General features: G+C 43.3%; 1 protein-coding gene across 1 annotated transcript; it reads left to right on the plus strand.

Annotated features, from left to right (window-relative positions):
* The first annotated feature begins 462 nt into the window (after positions 1-462).
* bri3 (brain protein I3) lies at positions 463-20,058 on the plus strand. The gene is made up of 3 exons (XM_083779290.1): positions 463-1,212; positions 8,888-8,993; positions 15,098-20,058. The coding sequence occupies exons 1-3, from the start codon at positions 1,002-1,004 to the stop codon at positions 15,228-15,230; spliced, it is 450 nt and encodes a 149-aa protein (XP_083635416.1). The 5' UTR covers positions 463-1,001; the 3' UTR covers positions 15,231-20,058.
* Positions 20,059-20,863: the final 805 nt, after the last annotated feature.

A 20,863-nucleotide genomic window follows, 5' to 3' on the forward strand; every position in this document is an offset into this window, starting at 1 on the left:
TTCATCAAAACATTTAGAGACATACGAATATACACAACTATATTGTTTTTAAAGTGTAGTTGTTTATTTGTGCTTGCTTCCTATCATTTATACCAGTGATTTCCATGTCAAGGACCGCCAGATTCTTGTATTTGTCCATCATGGACCCTACATCTCAAAATGTTGTGCGCCAGGCAGGGACCCCCATACCAGATTTGTGTGTTGCTAAAATGTTTCCAAAAAAGATTCCACATGTGTCACTTTTTTCTATAAGATCTTTTTTGGAAAATGGCAGATGTAGGCTACTTGTAGATCTGCTCTTTTCAAATAGCCTGCCCTATTAAAAGTCTCATTCTTTTGTGCCTTGTTTTCCTATAACCTTGGCTGGTTATTTCTCACACACACGATCTGGCAACGCCGATCATCAGCAGCGAGCATCACATGATTCCTCTCTTGTGACACAATCCATCCTGTCTGTGTGTGTGTGTTGTGTGTGCGTGTGCGCGCGTGTGTAGGAACTAGTGTAGAAACAAGAAAAGAGACAACACTTCCACACAATATCTTCTCCTTGGAGAGGGAAGGGACCATGACACCGGTGGAGTCTGACTGACTGACTGAGGGACATGAATGAAGCCTGGTTCGTTCCTACATTTAAAGAGCCGCACGGTGTGTGTGTTTTTGGGGGCTGTCTGGTGGAGGAGGAGGTGACGGAGAGGGAGGTGTAGGTGGAGGTGGGGGGACAAAGTTCCTCTCGTCGCATGGAGGTCCACCAGGACAACAACAAACCAGGGACGGAGATCAAGAAGAAGTTTCATTTTTGGCCAAGCTTGGCGGCGTGTTGTGTGTTGGTTTGGCGCTTTGATCTCTTTGATATTTTGAAACAAAGTATTCGTTTCCTTAAATGCGACACATCTGTGGAGGAAGGGGATTTCTCTATTTTTCCCCCTACTTTTTGAGTTTTTCGTTTTTGAGGTAAAAAAAAAAAAGTTGAAAAAAAGAAGAAAGAAGCGACACGTTCGTTCATGATGGTGGACACCAGCAAGCCACTGCTCCATGACAGACCCCCCGCCTACAACACCGTGGCGCCGGGGGGGACCTACGGGGGACCCCCGCCGCAGGGCCAGGGACCCCCGCTGCTACAGCAGGGCAACTACGGGGCCATCCCCCCCGCCGCGGGCTTCCACCAGCCGCCCCCGCCGCCCTACCAGTACGGTCCCACTACCGCTGGCCCAGGCAAGTATAACACACTCACACTCACACTCACACTCAACAAAAAAAAACAAGATCAATACTGCAATGTAGAAATGCTCCTGTCACAGTCTGGAATTTGAAGTGTAGGCCCACTTATGAGTCAGAGACTAGAGTAAGCAAAAGCATACAAAAGTATTTGTATAGACTAGAGGCTACAGAAATGTAGCCTACCATTTCAAGTTTTCACATAACATTTTTTTTTAAATAGAATAAGTAGTAGTAGCCCTTTATAAGATCTACTCGTATAGCTGCTATTTTCAAATTGCCGAAATGTAGATAAATGGTGCATTTACATTTATATAGCCTTTATCCAAGGCACTTTACATAGATTGTGCATTACATTAACCCATTCACACACACATTCACACACCGATGACAGAGGAAACCACGCAATGCTACCAACCGGTTACTATACTTTGGTCCGACATACCAGAGCATGGGGCAGCACACCTAAACCTAACCCCCAACCTAACAGCTAAACCTAACCCCCTAACAGGGCAGCACACCTAAACCTAACCCCCAACCTAACAGCTAAACCTAACCCCCAACCCTATCCCGAGGCGGACCAATGCTCCTTCGAACCAATGATATGTCGGACCAAAGTATGCTCCCCCTACCAACCTGCACATCGGGATCAATTAGGGGTTCAGAGTCTTGCTCAAGGACACTCAAATAAATGCAGTGGAGTAAAAGTACACTATTTGACTCTGAGATTGGAAATGAGAAATACTCAAGTAAAGTACAAATACCTCAAAGTTGTACTTGAAGTACAGTACTTGAATACAAATATTTAGTTACTCCCCCCCCCCCCACACACACACACGCAACTCCTCGCATTGCATGGTGACCCTTTGGTGTGGTTTGAGGCTTTAGGCTGCTCAACAGTGACATGCGCACCGGGAATGTGGTCAGTTTGTTGAGTGTGGTGGGCGGTGACGTCACAGAGTGCGTTCAGTGTGCCTTATTCACGAACGACCACAGCTGTGACGCATTCACACCGATTCACACTGGACAGCCCCAGCTCAGTGCGGGCACTCGGCACACCCGGTGCGCAGATCACTGGATTTTCGAACGATAACGCAAAGAGTGCACTGAAGAAACGGACGACAAGAGAGCACGCCAGTGCGTTCAGGGCACATTGCCAAACGCACCCTTAGTTGGTGGTCACCTAGTGGTGTTGCCGTACTCAAGCTGTCATATACATACATGGGGAGGGATGGATTGACGGACGGACAGACACACGTAGTCAGTGACGTAGACTCCGTGGGGGGGGGGGGGGGGGGGGGGGGGGGGCTCGAGCCCCCATAAATAATTAGACCTGAATATATCATTACTCTATGGAATATATTTGCCTCGGTCCGTCCCGTTTGTACCGTGCCAGGTTTTCTTATAAATATTTATGTTTTATAGGCAAATACATACATCATTTTAAAATGTATATCCAGCTAAATGACGGTAGAGTTGGTAACCTTACTAACCTAATCGTGTTTCTCAACCTTTTTTGTCCCGGGGCACACTTTTCATAGCCTAAAAATCTCGGGGCACACCTAGATATATGGTGTGTGTATATACTGTATATATACCGGTGTAAATATATATATTATATATAATATATATATTATATATATATATATATATATATGAACCCAATATACTTTTAAAAACACACATGACAGCACTCGTCAAATAACTTTAATTAAAGAGAAAGAAAAGGACAGAGACAGTGCCTCAGTTTCACCAATTTATTTTTGAAAACTCATACTCTAGAAACTTCCTCTCCTGTTGTATTTCCAGGTAGTTGTTTGCAAAACAGGTAATTCTCTCTGAAGTCACCATCCGCGTCACAATCAATGAATCTCACGTTTGCCAACAGCTGTGCGTGTCCACTTATATCTGTTGATTCATCCACTTGCAGTGCAAATTTACCACTCGTCATCATTTTGTGTATGACAACACTCTCGATGTCTGCAGACATTTCTTCAATGCGTCGCCCAATTGTGCTATCTGAGAGCGGCACATTTGCTAATTCCTTTGCAAGATCTGCTGGCACCAAGCCCACACCCCCCGCGAGTTTGAATGCTCTGGCTATTACTGTTTCTGCCAGTATGTGGCATTTTTAACTGTGCCAACAACTCTGCGATTTGGTAGCTTCATTCCAGACCTTTTTCAGAAGTCTTAGTGGTACTGCGTATCAAGAGACTTGCCTGCTTCGTTGTGTCTTTCTCCTTTTTTTTCTTTCAAGCTCACGAAAAAGTGTTTGTCCTTTGTAGCGAGTTCATCATGATTGGTATCAAGGTGGCACTTCAGTTTACTCTGAACCATGCCGCTGTTTGTAAGCTTGAATCCACAAACTATACACAGCGGAATCGGGTACGTTTTATCCCCAGTAAACGTGAAGCCAAACTTCATGTAATCATCACGGTACAGTCTGGCAGGGGCTTTCTTTGTAGGCGTTGCGTTGGTAGTAGTCGCCGTTCCCCCCGGCGGCGGCGGCGCGGGACCGCTTGCTGTGCCGTCATCAGATGCAGGAGACACGGCGGCGCTGTCTGTGCTGTCGGGTTCTGGTGGTGTCTTTCTGGAGGGAACGAAATGTAGCGTCTTCTGGATGCATCTCTTCTTTGCTGCTGGTTCCATCTTGTAGTAGCTGTACAATGTGAATGCCATGTCTGTGCTGTGCCCCATTTATACAGTAAAGTTGCCAGGCGATTAACATTTCTATGGCCGATGGTCGTTAAGAGTCTATTGTTCCGTCGTCATGTTGTTATCGCACGTCTAATTAGACGTGTGACAACAACGACGCAACAATAGGACGCCTAGCTATCGCTTTCGGGGGAGGGCTAGTGTTACTTTCGGTCAAAATCTCGAGGCACACCTGGAAAAATCAAAGGCACAGTAAAGTTCCGCGGTACATAGGTTGAGAAACACTGACCTAATGGATGGACCCTTATCTTTAACTTTTGAGAGCGTAACATGAAACCAAATGGGCCCGTTCGGGGCCACTACACAATTGCAGAATGTAGAATAAATTCTGTGCAGCAGAGAGGTATCTGTTGTAACAGAACTTTTATTTTAAGCTCTTTGTCTTTGAACTGTAGATGACATTATGCAGCCGCCAGGTCTGCTCTGTCTGCAGCACTGTCTGTACTCTACTGCAGTTGTTCCCAAGGAGGGGCCCGGGGACCCCCAGGGGGTCCCCAGATAAATTATAGTTTGGAACCATTTGTACACTCTGAGAGTGTACCAATAGTGGAACCAAATGGACCCGGATGCCCTCCCCTAACCCCTCCCCCTTTATCATACAACAGCTGTGGGTGCGGCTTCAGTTCAGGTGGATCACCACCCATCACCAACCACCAGGCATACTTAATTAACTAGTGGGCGTGTCCACATAAAAACAACATTTTGTCCTCAGAGTCCTTACTAATAATTATAATACCTCATGATCATGTTATAGGGTGGGACAAAATCAAGGCAACTCCATCTTTTAAGATTTCATAATGATGACAGCAATAAGAGTTGGCGCTGAGCAGACTGGTGCTTCCGGTTGAAGTGAGGAGAGATGGAGGGAGAGCATGCCGTGCAGGATGAGGACATTGTGTGGTTGGCTTCATTTGCATCAGACAGAATGTTGGCAGGCAGACATGATGAAGACACAATGCTGCCCGCTGTCGACACCAGCACCACTTCCGCTCGGACTTCATGTGCTCGCTAACGGCAAAATAGAGCTCATTGTTGTTTGTTATTGTAGAAGAAGGAACAATAACATTGGAGCTTTGTGCCCATTTTACTTTTCCCCCCCAAGAAGTGTAATTTTGAAGATGATTCACTTCTTCAGGGGAGTGGTTCTCAACCTTCTTCGCATAGCCCCGGAAACCCAGACGTTTTTATTTCCAGGGAGAGAAAAAAAAAAGAGTCTGGGGCTAGGACCACTTCAATTCGGCATAGAGTAGCGCAAACGTTGATCACTCTCTGCTGATTTTTTTTTTTTTTTTTTTTTTTTTAATTTATATTTTTTGACCCACGATTTTGTAACCCATTTTTCACCCCTGTGTCAATCATCCTGTGATGTGATCCTGGGCTCTACACACCCTCCGCCAACCGAAAAGGCCCTTTCGCCAACCCCGCCTTCGGGTATCTCTGCTGATTTCTGATCGTATGCACCTTTGTTCAATTGACGCACACACACACACACACACACACACACACACACACACACACACAGTCCTCTCTCTCTCTGTCGCTCTAATTAATTAGTCTCATGTCGCACAGCTGCGTCTAGGTTATCCCGGAGGATCCTGCCGGGAGCTGCCTATGCCATAGAAAGCATAGGTGGACCCCAGGCTAATCTTCACATAATCGGTCCTTACATTATTTATTTTAAGCATTTCTGTCCACTCACTCTTTGTGGACTGTAGACCTGCCCACCAGTGACACGTCATCATCATCAACGGGGATTCCAAGGTGATAGAAACTGCAGCCTGTCTCTTCCTGGAAATATATTGACGGTTGTTACACCAACAAAAATATGACGTTGTGAAATGTTGTTTAAAATTCTCATGCTGATGTGTGTCCTCATCAGTTGGCACATTTTGTAACTATCCACACAGAAATGGTAAATGGTGCATTTATATAGCGCCTTTATCCAAGGCGCATTACATAGATTGTGCATTACATTCACCCATTCATACACCGATTGAGGCGGAAGCCATGCAAGGTACCAACCAGCACATCGGGAGCAATTGGGGGTTCAGTGTCTTGCCCAAGGACACTTCGACATGTAGACAGGAGGAGCCGGGACTCGAACCGCAGACCCATGGATCATTGGACGACCTGCTCTACCTCTTGAGCCACAGTCGCCCACAGAGTCCACAGAACCTCTGAGACTCGTGTAGGAAATACATTTCACTGCACTATTAGTGAGGAAACATATTTCTGTACTGTACTGTTCTGCTGCGTTTCTCACACGTCTTTTTTTTTAAATTATTCAATATTTCTTTTTATTAAAAAATAATTATCCAAATAACCAAAAATAGCAGATCTACAGCTTGTACAGCTGCTATTTTTGAATAGCCAACGTGGTATAAATGAACTACTTCTGCTGGGGACCCTCTGGCTGGAACCCCACTACCCCAAGGACCCCCTTGGGGTCCCCAGACAGACAAGACCCAATGCTAGGCCCAGGCCGTAGCGTAACGGTCTGGGCACCGGACTGGTAATCCAGTCGCAGTGTGCCGCGGGTTCGACTCCCGGACCCGACACGGCCTTTACTGCATGTCATCCCCCCATATCTCTCTCCCGTTTCCTGTCAGCCTACTGTCTGTCCCTTCAAAAATCAATAAAAGGCGTAAGCAGCAAAAAAAATATCTTAAAAAAAAAAAGACCCAATGCTATACTGAGCATTAGTGAGGAACCATATACAGGAGGCTACTGTCCTGTATGGAGATGATGCAGAAAAGGCGTGAAATGTTCCTTTGACCGACCAGATATTATGCATTATATCTGCGTGGCATGGACATGGCATGGACATGGCATGGACATGGCATGGGGCGGTGGTGGCTCAGGGGTAGAGTGGCTGCATGGTAACCGTAAGGTTGCCAGTTCGAACCCGGGCTCCCCCAGAGTTAGTGTCGAGCAGATAGACAGAGTTACGCAAACTGCGTTCACTTCATGGGGCTTCAGTCCAATGGCTCTCCTACATAGACTTCTATTGAGAATGGGACCTGGACCGGAAGTAGGCAGAAATGCATTGGACTCGGGCAACGGCCCAGCTTTAATGATCTTAAATCCAGTGGCGTGCACAGACATTTAGAGGGGCAGGTGCTCAAGTGAAAAAATGGCACGTTGTGCAGCGCGTGGAACCGTCCGGTTGCCTTAAAAGACCACTTCACCACTTTTCAACGTATCTTCATATAATAGGTCCTCACTAATAATCATGAAAAAATGGCACGATTCTTTTCTACTCAGTCTGTGTCTCATGGGAGGGCTGTGGGCAGTTTAGAAACCGTCTTCCAGTGACATCATCATTAGGCAGATTTCTTTTTAAACAAGATTGTTTTACAAAGATATTTAGATTTTCATTATCGTGAGAACGATGGCTTCCATTTTCGCATTGCAACTTTTCAGGACTAGAAAGCCTGCAGTTTTTATTAGCTTGTATTCCCCATCGATGATGTCACTGGAAGACGGTTTCTGAACTGCCCCACAGCCCTCCCATGAGACACAGACCAAGTAGAAAAAGATTGCGCCATTTTTTCATGATTATTAGTGAGGACCTATATTATGAAGATAGGTTGAAAAGTGGTGAAGTGGGTCCTTTAAGTGTGAGATTTATAGATTTTGGGGCATAAATAATATATTAGAAGCTTCTTTTTTTAAATCAAGAATTGATCAATGTCACCATGGTCCAATAAATACATTGCTGTCCAGAGGGAAAGTGGTGGTGCTCTAGCACCCATAGTGTGAACGCCACTGCTTAAATCCCTTTATTTTAGATTGTTTTGTAGTAATAGTACAACGTAAACATTAAAGAGACTTTAGTTGTTACTGTACAATACTTCAAAACAGTTGTCATGTTGCACACATGCTTAAAATAGCTCTTATTTGCGCTGCCCTCGTTGAAAACAATGCATTTCCAACTCTAGGTTGTCTCAGTTCAGGCTGCATGAACAGCGCTCGAGCGCTCGGTTTCCGCCCCCTCTATATCGTAACTCTTCTATTCGATGGCTCTGGTGTCGAGGTGTCCTTGAGCAAGACACTGAACCCCTAATTGCTCCTGATGTGCTGGTTGGTGCCTTGCATGGTTTCCGCTGCCATGGGTGTGTGAATGTAATTAATGCACAATCTATGTAAAGCGCCTTGGATAAAGGCGCTATAAATTGACCATAATTCTTTCCGTCAACTACTGCTAAAGAGTTCTTAAAGTATCGTGCCACAAGCAGCTCCTCTATAAGTGAACCCTGGTGATTTACAGTCATTGGAACTGGAAGGTTCACATTCAACTCTTAGCATGTGAGCTCCTTCTGATTTGTTGACAGACTGTGATACTGTTTGTACTGTTTGTAACTCTGTTGACATGGCATTAAAGTATTGAATCTTGTGTGTCTATTTGGCATACGGAAGCTTTGTCGACGCTTTAGAACTACTACTATACAAATACAAATAGTGTACCGTTGTGTACCGGACATGCTTTGGCCATGTCTGTGATATATCAGTCTTCCAATATCAAGCTGTGGACAGCATTAACCCAGGCCTGACGTCGAAATTAAAATAAAAAAATCTTCTAAATCCTGACAGTTTTCTGAATGTTCCACTGAATTGGTGGTGCACAATATTTCGTGTAAAGGACCACAAACATTATATGTAATTGGCTGCCGACCCCCATCTGAAAATATGTTGTTCCAGGGACCCCCAGTCAAGCAAAGATTTGAGATAAAAACTTTATATAATATTTATTTAAAGATTTGCGCCACGTTTTCATGAATTTTCAAAAATGGCAGATCTACAAGCTCGTACCGCCACACTCGGGGCACGGACAAAAATGTTTGGGGACCACTGATCTAGGGTACCCCACCCAGTCTAATATACTGTATGTTATGCTTCCAGGGTCACCCCAGCCAGTCTAACATTAATCGTGGTGTGTCTTCCATACATATTCCAGGGTACCCCAGCCAGGCCATATCCCAGCAGCCCTACACCCCTCACCCGCAGACCTACACCATCATACAGCCCTCCGTTGTTGTGGTGGGAGGCTGTCCCGCATGCAGGTGAGCGCGCACACACACACACACACACACACACACACACAGTCGCAGCGCAATCACTTCCAATTTCACTTCCAGTGTTCAGCAGCTCTCGAGTCTCGACACGTCGCATTGCGAAAATAAGGTCATTTGATTAGCATGTGATTTGTACGTCTCTCTCCTCATGATCACTGTGTGACTGAAAGTGTTGCTTATAGACGGGCTCATATAGAGTTAACCACATGTACACTATACAGAGGATCATGTCTACTATGTATAGAGGTTATGCACATGACATCATCATCATACCCGGAAGTTATGCAGGAACGCCTACTGAGTGACAAAAAAACTACTTTCTGGCCTTGACAGTCCATACTTCCAAACAGAAAGGTCCTTTTTGAATGAAATTGCTTTAAACAACATTAAATTCACTTTGTCACTCACTTTGCCACTCGATCTGCCATTCACTTTATGCATGCACTGTTTTAAAACATTTCCCCAAACATAGCAGATAAAGCTGTTCTGAAAGTTCACAAGGTGTTTCATAGCAATGCCTTACTTAGGTTGTAGATTGGCTATTTACACTATTTTTTATACATATTTTGAATGTCTAAAATGATTCAAAAGTAATTTCTTATTTAAGTCATAGTATTTGTCGTATCTGTTCTGTGCGAGTTTAGTTTACAAAGGAAAACGGAAATGCAAATGTTGTCATATTAATGTTTCGATGTTCAATGCCAAAAACACATTGTTAATCCCAATTATTTGTATTGCCAGGCCGATCTATCGGCCACCAATGTGGCCTCATTTGGCATATCGGGTCGTATCGGTATGGGTGAAATGTCTACCGATAGATATGTATCGCTATTACATAACGATGTAACTCAGTATGGGCTCCAACTCGTCTCGTGTTTTGAAAGTTCATTTGAAATGCAGCTTTTTTTTGTCTGTGCCAAACTGTGATGTCGACTCAATGGTGCTGGTAGTAGTGTAGTGATGCAAATAGGTTTTCGATGTAACGTTTCCCGGGATGCAGGGATGGTCTTTTAGTTGAGTCCCAGGGACATTTTATGAGTCCCACTTCAACGACGTTAGAAGTCATTATTTTGCGATTGCAAATTGCATCATTTATCTCCCATTTCATTTTATATGGTTATAATGTGGTATAGAAATCAGAAGAAGAAATTATGTATTATAACGAAAGCTAGCAAAATAAACTAGAATAACTTAACTATAAACTGCGTTTTGGGATGCAAAACGCACCCTATTTTAATCTTGTTTCTGTATCACTCCAAACTACTCTACTCTCCCGCAGAAAAAAACTCCTGCAGTAAAGTATACCGCCATAAGTGTTAAAAAAGCAGGTGTCTGTACTACTGTCACTGTACCTTTTTACTATGGCTGCACAATTATATCTGCAGATACCGATTCTGACCGATTCCGACATTATACAGAGGACCACAATGGAAACAAGCCTAGGCGGGAAGCCTGTTAAAAATAGCCTATACTCTATTCCAAGTGAATACTGAATGAGATGAGTACATAAGTTAAATGTAGAAAAATTTAAAGTTTATTTTTACTTAAAGATTTTACATTTTTTACTTTTGTTCTAGACTAGACTTACTAGAAACTTTTGATTTATATTGAACTCATTTTTACATTTATTTCCTTTTTGTTTGCTGGTCTAAACCGAATAAATCTGGAGAGACCAATCCGATACAGATATGGCATTATTTTGGCCGATATAGCCAATTCCCATTAGGCTATGTTACCAATTTTATATTGTGCATCCCTGCTTTTTACATAATTGTAATCTGTAAAAATTAAGGCCTGCTTTCATTCCCGCTCAAAAATATGTATGCATCGGTTGCATATTGGTCTTTTCGGTGATTGTCCCCTCTCTAAAATCGGTTATCGGTATCGTCTGGCGCTAATTATTTGTAAGACGATTCGTTCAGTAAAATGTCATAAATGAAGGATGGCGACAGGCCCCCTAACTGTCCATATAGATATATGTATGATAAAGCAGCATGTTGTCTGGCCATGGTCGCACGCATGCACACAAACACATACACTCTCACACGGTACATTACTATTCACAATCTGCTGACCGTCAGTTCAATGGATGGATTTATCACGCTGTTGGCCAGAGTCAACGTCCTGTCAGTCACATGACCGCACTCCAGACATGTGACTGGACTTACTGAGGCTGTGGAGGGGTGGTGGGGGGGTGGTGGGGGGGGGGGGGTGGTATGCACCGTCCCAGCCAACCCGCCACTTTTGATGCGTATGCACCGTCCCAGCCAACCCGCCACTTTTGATGCGTATGCACCGTCCCAGCCAACCCACCACTTTTGATGCGTATGCACCGTCCCAGCAAATTGTGCCTGATTTGCTGGGACCAGATTACATGGTGTGTATATGTACAACTAGCTCTCAATGATGACGTAAGGAATATGTGGATTAAAGGACCCAATGCCAGAGTGTAATTAGTTTTCGATGGTGACGTAATGACCATATGTTTTAGTGTTGGGAGGATTAAAGGTAATGCTCCTGTGTATACATGTATGTAATCTGGCACCACTGCCGTATCAGGCACAATTTGCTGGGACGGTGCATACGCATCAAAAGTTTATAACGGTTGAAAGTACTTGCGCGCTCTGTTTGCGCACTAGTAGTGTGCAACAAGCAAGTATGCACTCGACAGAGTGCAGTTCTAGTTACCATTAGATTTGTGTGAATTTATGTATAAAGTATTGAAAAATGGAAATAATACACAAAGACACCAATCTAAATTGTACTCATGTACAGTTCTTTAGTAAATGTACTTTACTTTCCAGCACTGTCAGATAAGCCGTGTGGTGCCATTTCCAAACCTCTTATATCCATACTTCTGTGGGTTTTTTGGGGGGAATAAATACCTTAGTTCAACATCCTGCAGTGTCACAAAAGTAGAAACAAATAGCAGATCTACATGCTGCAGGTCGGCTACTTTTTCCTTTTGAATGTGAATTGGTTTTGGACATATGAGGTTTTTTTAAATCCCTCCCACAGGAGAAAGTCTGCACGCATGCACGCACGCACACACACACACACACCAACGTGACCTGCCGTTGGGTCCGGTCAGGACACTGTATACACACATGATTGAGGAACTGCAGGACTGTAACTGTACGTGTGTTTTTTTTAATGCAGAAAATCCGAAGCGTTGCTGGAAGCAGCTGTAATCTTAACCCCTTTTGGTGTTAGCATTGTTATGCTTTAGCTATTGAAAATAGGTCTGCTATTTTTGAAAAAACGAAGAACAACTGACATAGAAACATAGCTTTTTCAGAAAACTGTCAGGATATAGAAGACATTTTTAGAATTTGATCTCAGGTCAAAATGGGTGTTTACGCTGATTATTAGTCATATGATACTTTTTTTGTGACTGCCATGTCACAACTAATAGGCTTAGCTGTTATTCACAAGTAAGACGCGCAAACGCGTGAAGCGAACGCAGCTCGTGTGTGTGTGGTTGTGTGTGTGTGTGCTACAGCTGCGCCCTGTGTGTGTGTGTGTGTGTGTGTGTGTGTGTGTGCGTGCGTGCGTGCGTGCGTGCCACAGCTGCGCCCTCTGGTGGCGGGCCGGTGGTGTAACAGCGTGACACCACACAGCGTGACACACACACACACAGACACTCAGCCCCTGCTGTCATAGTAAGTGGCTCACTGCGTTCGCAATAAGCACCAGCAGCTCCAAACCAATTTTCAACTATTTTTTTTACCTCAACAAATCAACTGTTTTTTTTTTAATGCAGAAAATCCGAAACGTTTGGTTGCTGAAAGCAGCTGTAATCTTAATGTTTACGCTGATTATTAGTCATATGATACTTTTTTGTGACTGCCATGTCACAACTAATAGGCTTAGCTGTTATTCATAACGTCTACATTTAATGACTATTCAAACGGAAACTTAGGGCTTTTACCCCTGATGCCTAAACTCTTTAGGCATGTTTTACTATTTTGAAACGAGAAGAAAAAATGCAAATTAAATGGTGAAAAATAGCCAATCTATAAGTATACGATCTATGGCTATTGTCACAATTTTCTTTTATTATGGTAAAAAAAAAGGTCCCTGAAAAGTGTAAGCCATGAGGGGGTATAAAGGTGGCTCACGAACCAATTCCAGCCAATAATATGATGACAAGCACCGGTCAATCACTGTCGCGATTCATTATGCTAGACCTTAGCAGAGAGAGAGATGAACCATGTACTCTCACTGCAATAGAGCACCGAAGTCCTGACGTAACTCGCTCATCCCGACGATTCCCCTGGTTCGCGGAAGTGATTTCTCTATGGAGAATAACATGGGGTGATCTTAATATAGTCTACTATAAGCGTTGTGGTCCAAAAATAAACAAGCTGTCTCGGCGTTATTGTCGGGAAGGTGTCTCTGTATCGTTTGCAACAGTCAGTCACTCATATATGATACAGTCTGCTTCTAGCGAAAATCTAACTAATTCAGCAGCAGTAACATTAGCGTTTTCTCTCAGTCAGTTGATTCTTCATATCCATATGAGTGAAGCGGCCGGGGTGACATGTTTATTTTTCAAACACAGTTGTTATATGAGGCGATCTCAAATCGCCTCAATGGGGATTTCAATGCAACTAAACAAATACATGAACCTGGGGACAGACGCCCTCTACTGAAAGTGACGTCAGACTTCGGTGCTCTATTGTTTTCAAGCAGTCAAAGATAGCAACAATGTGACGTAACTCGTGAACTTGTAGGACCCCCCCCCCCCCACCCATACAAAATACTGCTCAAGTGGTTAAAAATAAGCTTTAACTCTGCTATCATATAGGTTATGTTTACATGTGACATAATCATCATACGTGGAAGTGTTTGCTATTTATGATTGTACAGTACTGTCACGATCAATTGTGGCTGTTTTTAAATGTGCTTCACAGATAGATTCTGATCTAGGTTTGTTTATTGTTTTTTTTGAGTGGTGACAATTCAGCCTTTCACTCCAGTCAGCATGTTGCAGTCATGAGACCTGGCTCGCGTCTTATGATGACTCTGCATTCTGCATGTGTGGCTTATACTCTCGGATCAGTTCCGTCATGGCTGGTTTTGAAGGATAATCGATGAGTCGTCATCTATGTGTGGCAGTGCTGCACCATTCTTGCTCAAATGTGAATCTCAATTTTCCTCCACAAGAATTGAGATCACTATTCTCACACTATTCATTTTTCTTTTCGTCTTCAGTCTGTGTTTTTGCTGAACATTACTACGTTCAAAATGTGTCACCTGGAGCCATAACTACTGTGGCTTTAAACAGACGGCATCAAAGTGCTCAACTTAAACCTCTCTTAAAGTATCTCTCTTGTAGCAAAAACATAAGAGTAACTAAAAATGAATTGGACAGCCAACAAAATGAGATTGTATTGGTGTCTGAATCTAGATTGCAATATTTTTTTTATTTTTTTGTATTAATTGCTCAGCACTAATGTGTGGCTGCGTTCATTCAAATCTGTTCCATGGCCTTTTGATTGGATAATTGTTTAATTGGCTTCATTATCCTGAAGTGTATTTTAAAGTGTCCCGTCCTTGTTGCACACACACCTTTCTGGATCAGGGCCTGCTTAAAAACAAGACAGTATGACATGCGTGATTATGTCAACCAGGAGCGGCACGTGACTTTGTTTTCTTTCAGACAAACACAAGTCAGCGTTAGCCTGTTATCTCTCCTATGGTGCCAACATCGTGACACAACATGTTATTGTGGAAACATCGTATCCAGCGACGTACAAAATATTCTTTAGTTTTGGGTCTGAGAGGCTAAATCTCATCAAATGGTGGTTCCGTGGCTCAAATGCAGAATAAATAATGGACCTTGGTAAGAAAAAGGTTGGAAACCCACAGCCTGTTCTCTTGTCCCTCCCTTTGGCTCCCTCTCTCGTCAGCGTGTACTATGAGGCATAATAATAAAAATAATACAAAAATGAAATATCTTGACAAGAGTTTACTCTACAAAAATCTATCTTTCTAATACGTCTCTCTTTGATTGTGTGGTGTGCGTGCGTGCGTGCCTCTGTGCGTGCGTGTGTTTGCGTGCATGTGCGTGCGTGCACATATTCCAGGGTGGGCGTTCTGGAAGATGACTTCACGTGCCTGGGCATCATGTGCGCCATCTTCTTCTTCCCGCTGGGCATCCTCTTCTGCTTTGCACTGCGCCAGAGGCGGTGCCCCAACTGCGGCGCCACCTTCGGCTAGGAGGACCAAACTGCAGCCAGTGCCGTACTGACGGACTTCTACAAGCAAAAACACGCTTTCTTTCTTTCTTTTTTTTCTCCTTTAAAAAAAAAAATCATTGCACACAGATTGTTGCCATTCATATATCGTACTGCAGTGGATCTCAACATTGGTTGGTTCCCAGGGTTCTTGATTGGGTTCTGAACGGTGTCCCCCCCCCCCCCCCCCCGGTCCCTCCCCCCCACCATGGGGTCGGTTCTGTAACTATGGAGGGTACAAACGGAACCAAATGAACCCGTTCCATTTGAACACTCTCAAATACAAAAAAGGGGGTACGCAGCTAGATGATTGATAATTAGGAAATGGGGGGGTAATTAGGAAATTAGCTAACACTTTCACTGAGGGTCGTTGCGGTGTAGATTGGGGGAGATGTTGCGGTGTAGATTGTGTAGATTGGGGGCGTTGTCGGACATGAAACTCATGTCAAACGGGCGTCGTATAAGTGTCATACAGCACATGATCAAGGACACGATACCCGGAGAATTATAAGCCAACTGCAAATATTCCGTTTTTCAATTAGTGCCGTGTCGTGGCCAAAGTATAACGTTTTGTCAGTTTGTCAATAATTATTGCCGGAGCGAGGTTACACCACGCCTCTTTTAATGTGCAGTAGGTCTAGGCTGTAATCACACTGAACGATTTAGTCGATTATGAAGATATTTTGTTATTTTTCATGTCGATTCATTGATATATATGAGGGAAAAAAATCCACAAGTGGTTCCAAATATTTGTGGTTAATTGCCCAGACCGTCTTTAATCACAGACTGAGACATATTCTCAGGGGGGCCCCCAGCAAAATGACTTGATACAGCATCCAAATCAGTTTGACCACTTATACATATATACGCATACATCATGCAAGCTCGCAACGTGTTCTGAGCTTTCAGTGAAAAATGGAAATTGTTTAATATTTCTGAAACATTTTAACGATACAAATCTTGTATGGGGGGTCCCTGGCACAGAGTATTTTCAGATGGGTAGGGGTGGGGGGCGGTTAATCCACACAGCGAGCGGAGCACATTCCTTTGTGTTTTTCTGATGTCCTGGTGAACCGAGCCGCAGACGATGTGCCTCGAGAGGATTGGATCGTTTTCTTTGTTTTTTTTTGCCATACAGATTCTTGCATTGACTCTCCTTTTATGTTTTATTAGATATATATTTTTGCCATCAGTTAGTTATGTGCGGTGCACGTCATGGTCACTGCGCCGCTTCACGCAGATCACGTGCGAAGACGACGACGTCGACGACATCGTCGTCAAAGCGAAACGTTGACTTAACAAAGCCCTTGTTTTTTTTTGTTGACTTTGCGAGGAAACGACACAGGCTAAACCGATGGAAACTACACAGGCTAAACCGATGAAAACGACACAGGCTAAACCCATGGAAACGACACAGGCTAAACCGATGGAAACTACACAGGCTAAACCGATGAAAACGACACAGGCTAAACCCATGGAAACGACACAGGCTAAACCGATGGAAACGACACAGGGTAAACCCATGGAAATGACACAGGCTAAACCGATGGAAACGACACAGGCTAAACCCATGGGAACGACACAGGCTAAACCCATGGAAATGACACAGGCTAAACCCATGGAAACGACACAGGCTAAACCCATGGGAACGACACAGGCTAAACCCATGGGAACGACACAGGCTAAACCCATGGAAACGACACAGGCTAAACCCATGGAAACGACACAGGCTAAACCCATGGAAACGACACAGGCTAAACCCATGGAAACGACACAGGCTAAACCCATGGAAACGACACGGGCTAAACCCATGGAAACGACACGGGCTAAACCCATGGAAACGACACGGGCTAAACCCATGGAAACGACACAGGCTAAACCCATGGAAACGACACAGGCTAAACCCATGGAAACGACACAGGCTAAACCCATGGAAAGATTGGTGGAAGAATCCTTCGTTTAGTCCTCCTTCGGACTGACTGACTGGTTTAGTCCTCCTTCGGAATGACTGACCGTCCCGGGCCGAAACGAAAGACTTGTGTCCCGACAAATCTGTCTGCTTTTGATAACAAAAGATGATAAGATTTCAACGATTTCCTGGGGCTATATTTGGACTGACCGTTTATTTTTATTTTTTTATTCTTGCCATGTTTTGCGCTTTCCTTCCAGGGCTTACCTCAGGTATATGGAGACTGAAACGCCCTGAGCCTCGAACGGACTTCAAAAAGGCATGATGATGAATTCTGAAGCTGTATTTTTGACTCGATGCTGCCACGTGCTCGCTCACTCGTACATTGAAAGGAAACCCTAAACTTGTTTTATTTTGTATTTCCTTCTACCTAATCTTGGTATAGGTCCTCCATAATGCTCATTGTAAGAAGTGCCATCATCATTCCTGAGCTGATAGAAGACCTTTCTCTTCCTGGAAAGATAGCATGCTGAAATAGATTCTTGCATTAGTGCAAATTAAAGAGCAAAAGTTGGAAAGCTTGCGTGAGCAAAAGTTGGAAAGCTTGCGTGACCAAACCTGCCTACCGAGTATGTCACCTGTAGGTGGGTTTTCCTGAACCCATTCAGGGCGGGAACCCCTTTTGGCGTTTTAGGTCTTGTAGGTCTGCTATTTTTGAAAATTTGTGAATGTGGCGCAAATCTTTGAAAAAAAAAAAAAAAGAAAAAGATATATATATATATATATATATCTCAGAGCGAACATTTTTTAAACTCAAATCTTTGCTTCTGAGGGGTTCCTGGAACCACATATTTCCAGAGCCGGTTCAGTTCTTGTTCCACGGCTAATATTGAACCAGTTCAGTGTGTGATTGTCACTGACAATGAATTGGTTTCTAGAACCGTAAAACAGTTGGTTCGGAACTGGAACCAAGGAAATGGCCGCCGGTTTCTGTGAAAGCACCAATGTGGTTCCAAGAATCTAGAATTCCAACCAATAAACGTTATTTTGGTGGAAAAGGAACCAGTTGTAGAACCAAACTTCTTTTGGTCTAAAAAGGGGCCAGAGCGAGTGGACAGAAACGGTGCCATCTTAAGGTGCATTCAGACTTGAATGGTTAGAGCGGCACGATTACATATAAGTCAATGCAAATACGAGAATTGTGCAAACGGGCGTGGCGCGACCTGCCGCGGTACAAACGGGACGAACCGGGGCGAATTTATACAGCCAAGTCTGAACGCAGCTTTATAATGAGCATTTGTCAGGACCGATATAAGATATTAAAGATAAGGTTGAAAATGTGTGAAGTGCTCCTTTTTAACCACTTCAACCTTTTCTGGGGACTGCGAAAATAGCCGATCTACAAGCTTGTAGGTCGGCTGTTTACGCCGAATAATAATTGGTGTAGAGGGAAAACATGAGGGGGTTCTAGCGTGGAGCCCTGGAGGACTCCGGTCAATGAAGCGTATCTTCGCTGTCGGGTGTAGAAACCTTCCATCTCTGTACTAAACTTTTTGGTGTTTCCTGTTTTGGTAAATTACTGACGTACTTAATCGTACAAGAGTGTCACGCGGAAATAGCCGATCTGCAAGCTCACAGTGAGCTTGTAGATCTGCTATTTCAGAAAGGAATGTTCAAAGTGTTACTTTTTGAATATATGGATAAACCAATGGAAAGTATTTAACAAGAGCTTGTGACTCATGTAATAACTACATTGGATCCATTTGGAAGTCTGTATTTATTTATTTTCTTTTCTTCCATTTCCCGAAATGTAACCGTTTTGGAAATGCAAGGTTTCTGCCCGACCGTAATGATATATTTGTTTAAGATGAGTTTTTAAGATGTTTAAAAAGAGGCATGTCGAGATTAAATGAGTCATGATGCAAGTATAACGACGTATAATCTCTGGTTCGATATTTACCTGCAATTCTATAGGACAACTCATTCTATACGCCCTACAACAGGAGGCGCTTAATGAATGTGCCAACCGTCTTACGGCTGTCGCAATTATGAAATGTCGCAATTATGAAATGTTATGTGACCATTCATTGTCGCTCAAATAATTGACGTTTTGCGATTTAATTGCGTTTGTGCTGTCGTACATTATGAATTCAAATTTCACATTTCTGCTTGGCCTCTATTTTTTTGTTGGAAACGAAATGCACAGAGATATGACAGAATAATGGCAGATATGACAAATAACTTACATAATTGAATGTTTTACTTAAAAAAAAAATGTATAGTTGAAATGGCCGATCTACAAGCTCAACACATGTAGATCTGATCTTTGCACTATTTTCTGAACACGTTTGTAAACATATGAAAATATTTGAACACGGTAACGATTATGACTATAATCAAATAATGTTGTAATAATTGTGACAGGCCTGTCAACGTGGGAAAACATCCCATCTACGAGCTCACAAAGCCCTCGCTTGTAGATCGGCCAATTTAGTCTCGTGATTCTGTTGCACGATCAGAAGTTGGAACATTTAATTTGTACTCCGTCATATGGCGTTTCGCGCCCCCCAATCCCCCCCCCCCCCAATTCCCAAATGGGTTTATACCCCCATTATTCCTCCCGAACCTGTTACCTGCAGACAATCAATCGTTGAACCTCTATCTGTCTCTGTTGTGTCTATATATACGTCTTCTATCACAGCAGGATGTGTCACTTCTGTAAAGATAAAATGTATGTGTGACTGGGAAATGGGAGGGGGGTTTATTGTTTTTTTTTAAATCTGTCCTTTGCTTTGAAAACACACTATACCGCACGCTGTTATGATCGATGATTGAGGTTCATACTTTTTATATGAGAGAAATTATTGTAAATAAAATAAAGAAGCGCTTATTATAACCTTAATATGCTGTGGCTGTTCATCTTGTTTTGACATGGATGAGTTTTTGCAAAACGTATGAATGATTACCCCTGAATATGATCAGGCTTAATTGTTGTAATCTCTAAACCTCGTCTGGTTCTGACAGACTGGTAGTGTGTGCAGGCTGGGTGGTTCTGGTGTGTGATAATCCGGTTGAAGTATGTAGGCCTACCGCGACTGCGGCGGCGGGCCCGGGAGAACAGATAACGAGACAGTATCACGCTAAAGGTTCACAAAGTTTATTACACAACAGGAAACGTGGTGGATCATAATGACGTGACAATAAGATACGATACATGATAATGACTAATGCAGCAAGGCTGACCTTGCTGGTGCTGAGATGTCTCTCGTAGCCTATCCAAAAAGTATGCTACAGTACAGGCAGTACACAATACACAATAGGCCTACATATCAAGTACAAGTTCCAGTACACAGACTAAGATGTGTACTGTACATGGACTAATTATAACAAGGCTGAACGGGAGCAGCTCCTATAGAGCTACTGTTGTAGTTCTCGAGTCCTTGACTCCTAGTCTGGTCACATTTTCACTTGCTCTGTCTCGTCTTGTAGGCGGGTAAAAATATGGTTTGACCCTAAAAAATTTGCAACAAAAGGTTTCTCAACTTTTTTTTGTAGTATTAGGTGTCCTTAATAACATACTAAAAGTTTACCAAAGTTTGACCACCCGAAAGGTGTTATTTTCAAGATGGCCGCCGCCAGTTCTTAAAATACCATTACTCCTCCATTATTCATCCTATAAAAATAATTTTGGTGTCTAACACTATGTT

Source organism: Protomyctophum parallelum, assembly GCF_964188405.1.
Source record: "Protomyctophum parallelum genome assembly, chromosome: 13".
Taxonomy (NCBI): Eukaryota; Metazoa; Chordata; class Actinopteri; order Myctophiformes; family Myctophidae; genus Protomyctophum; species Protomyctophum parallelum.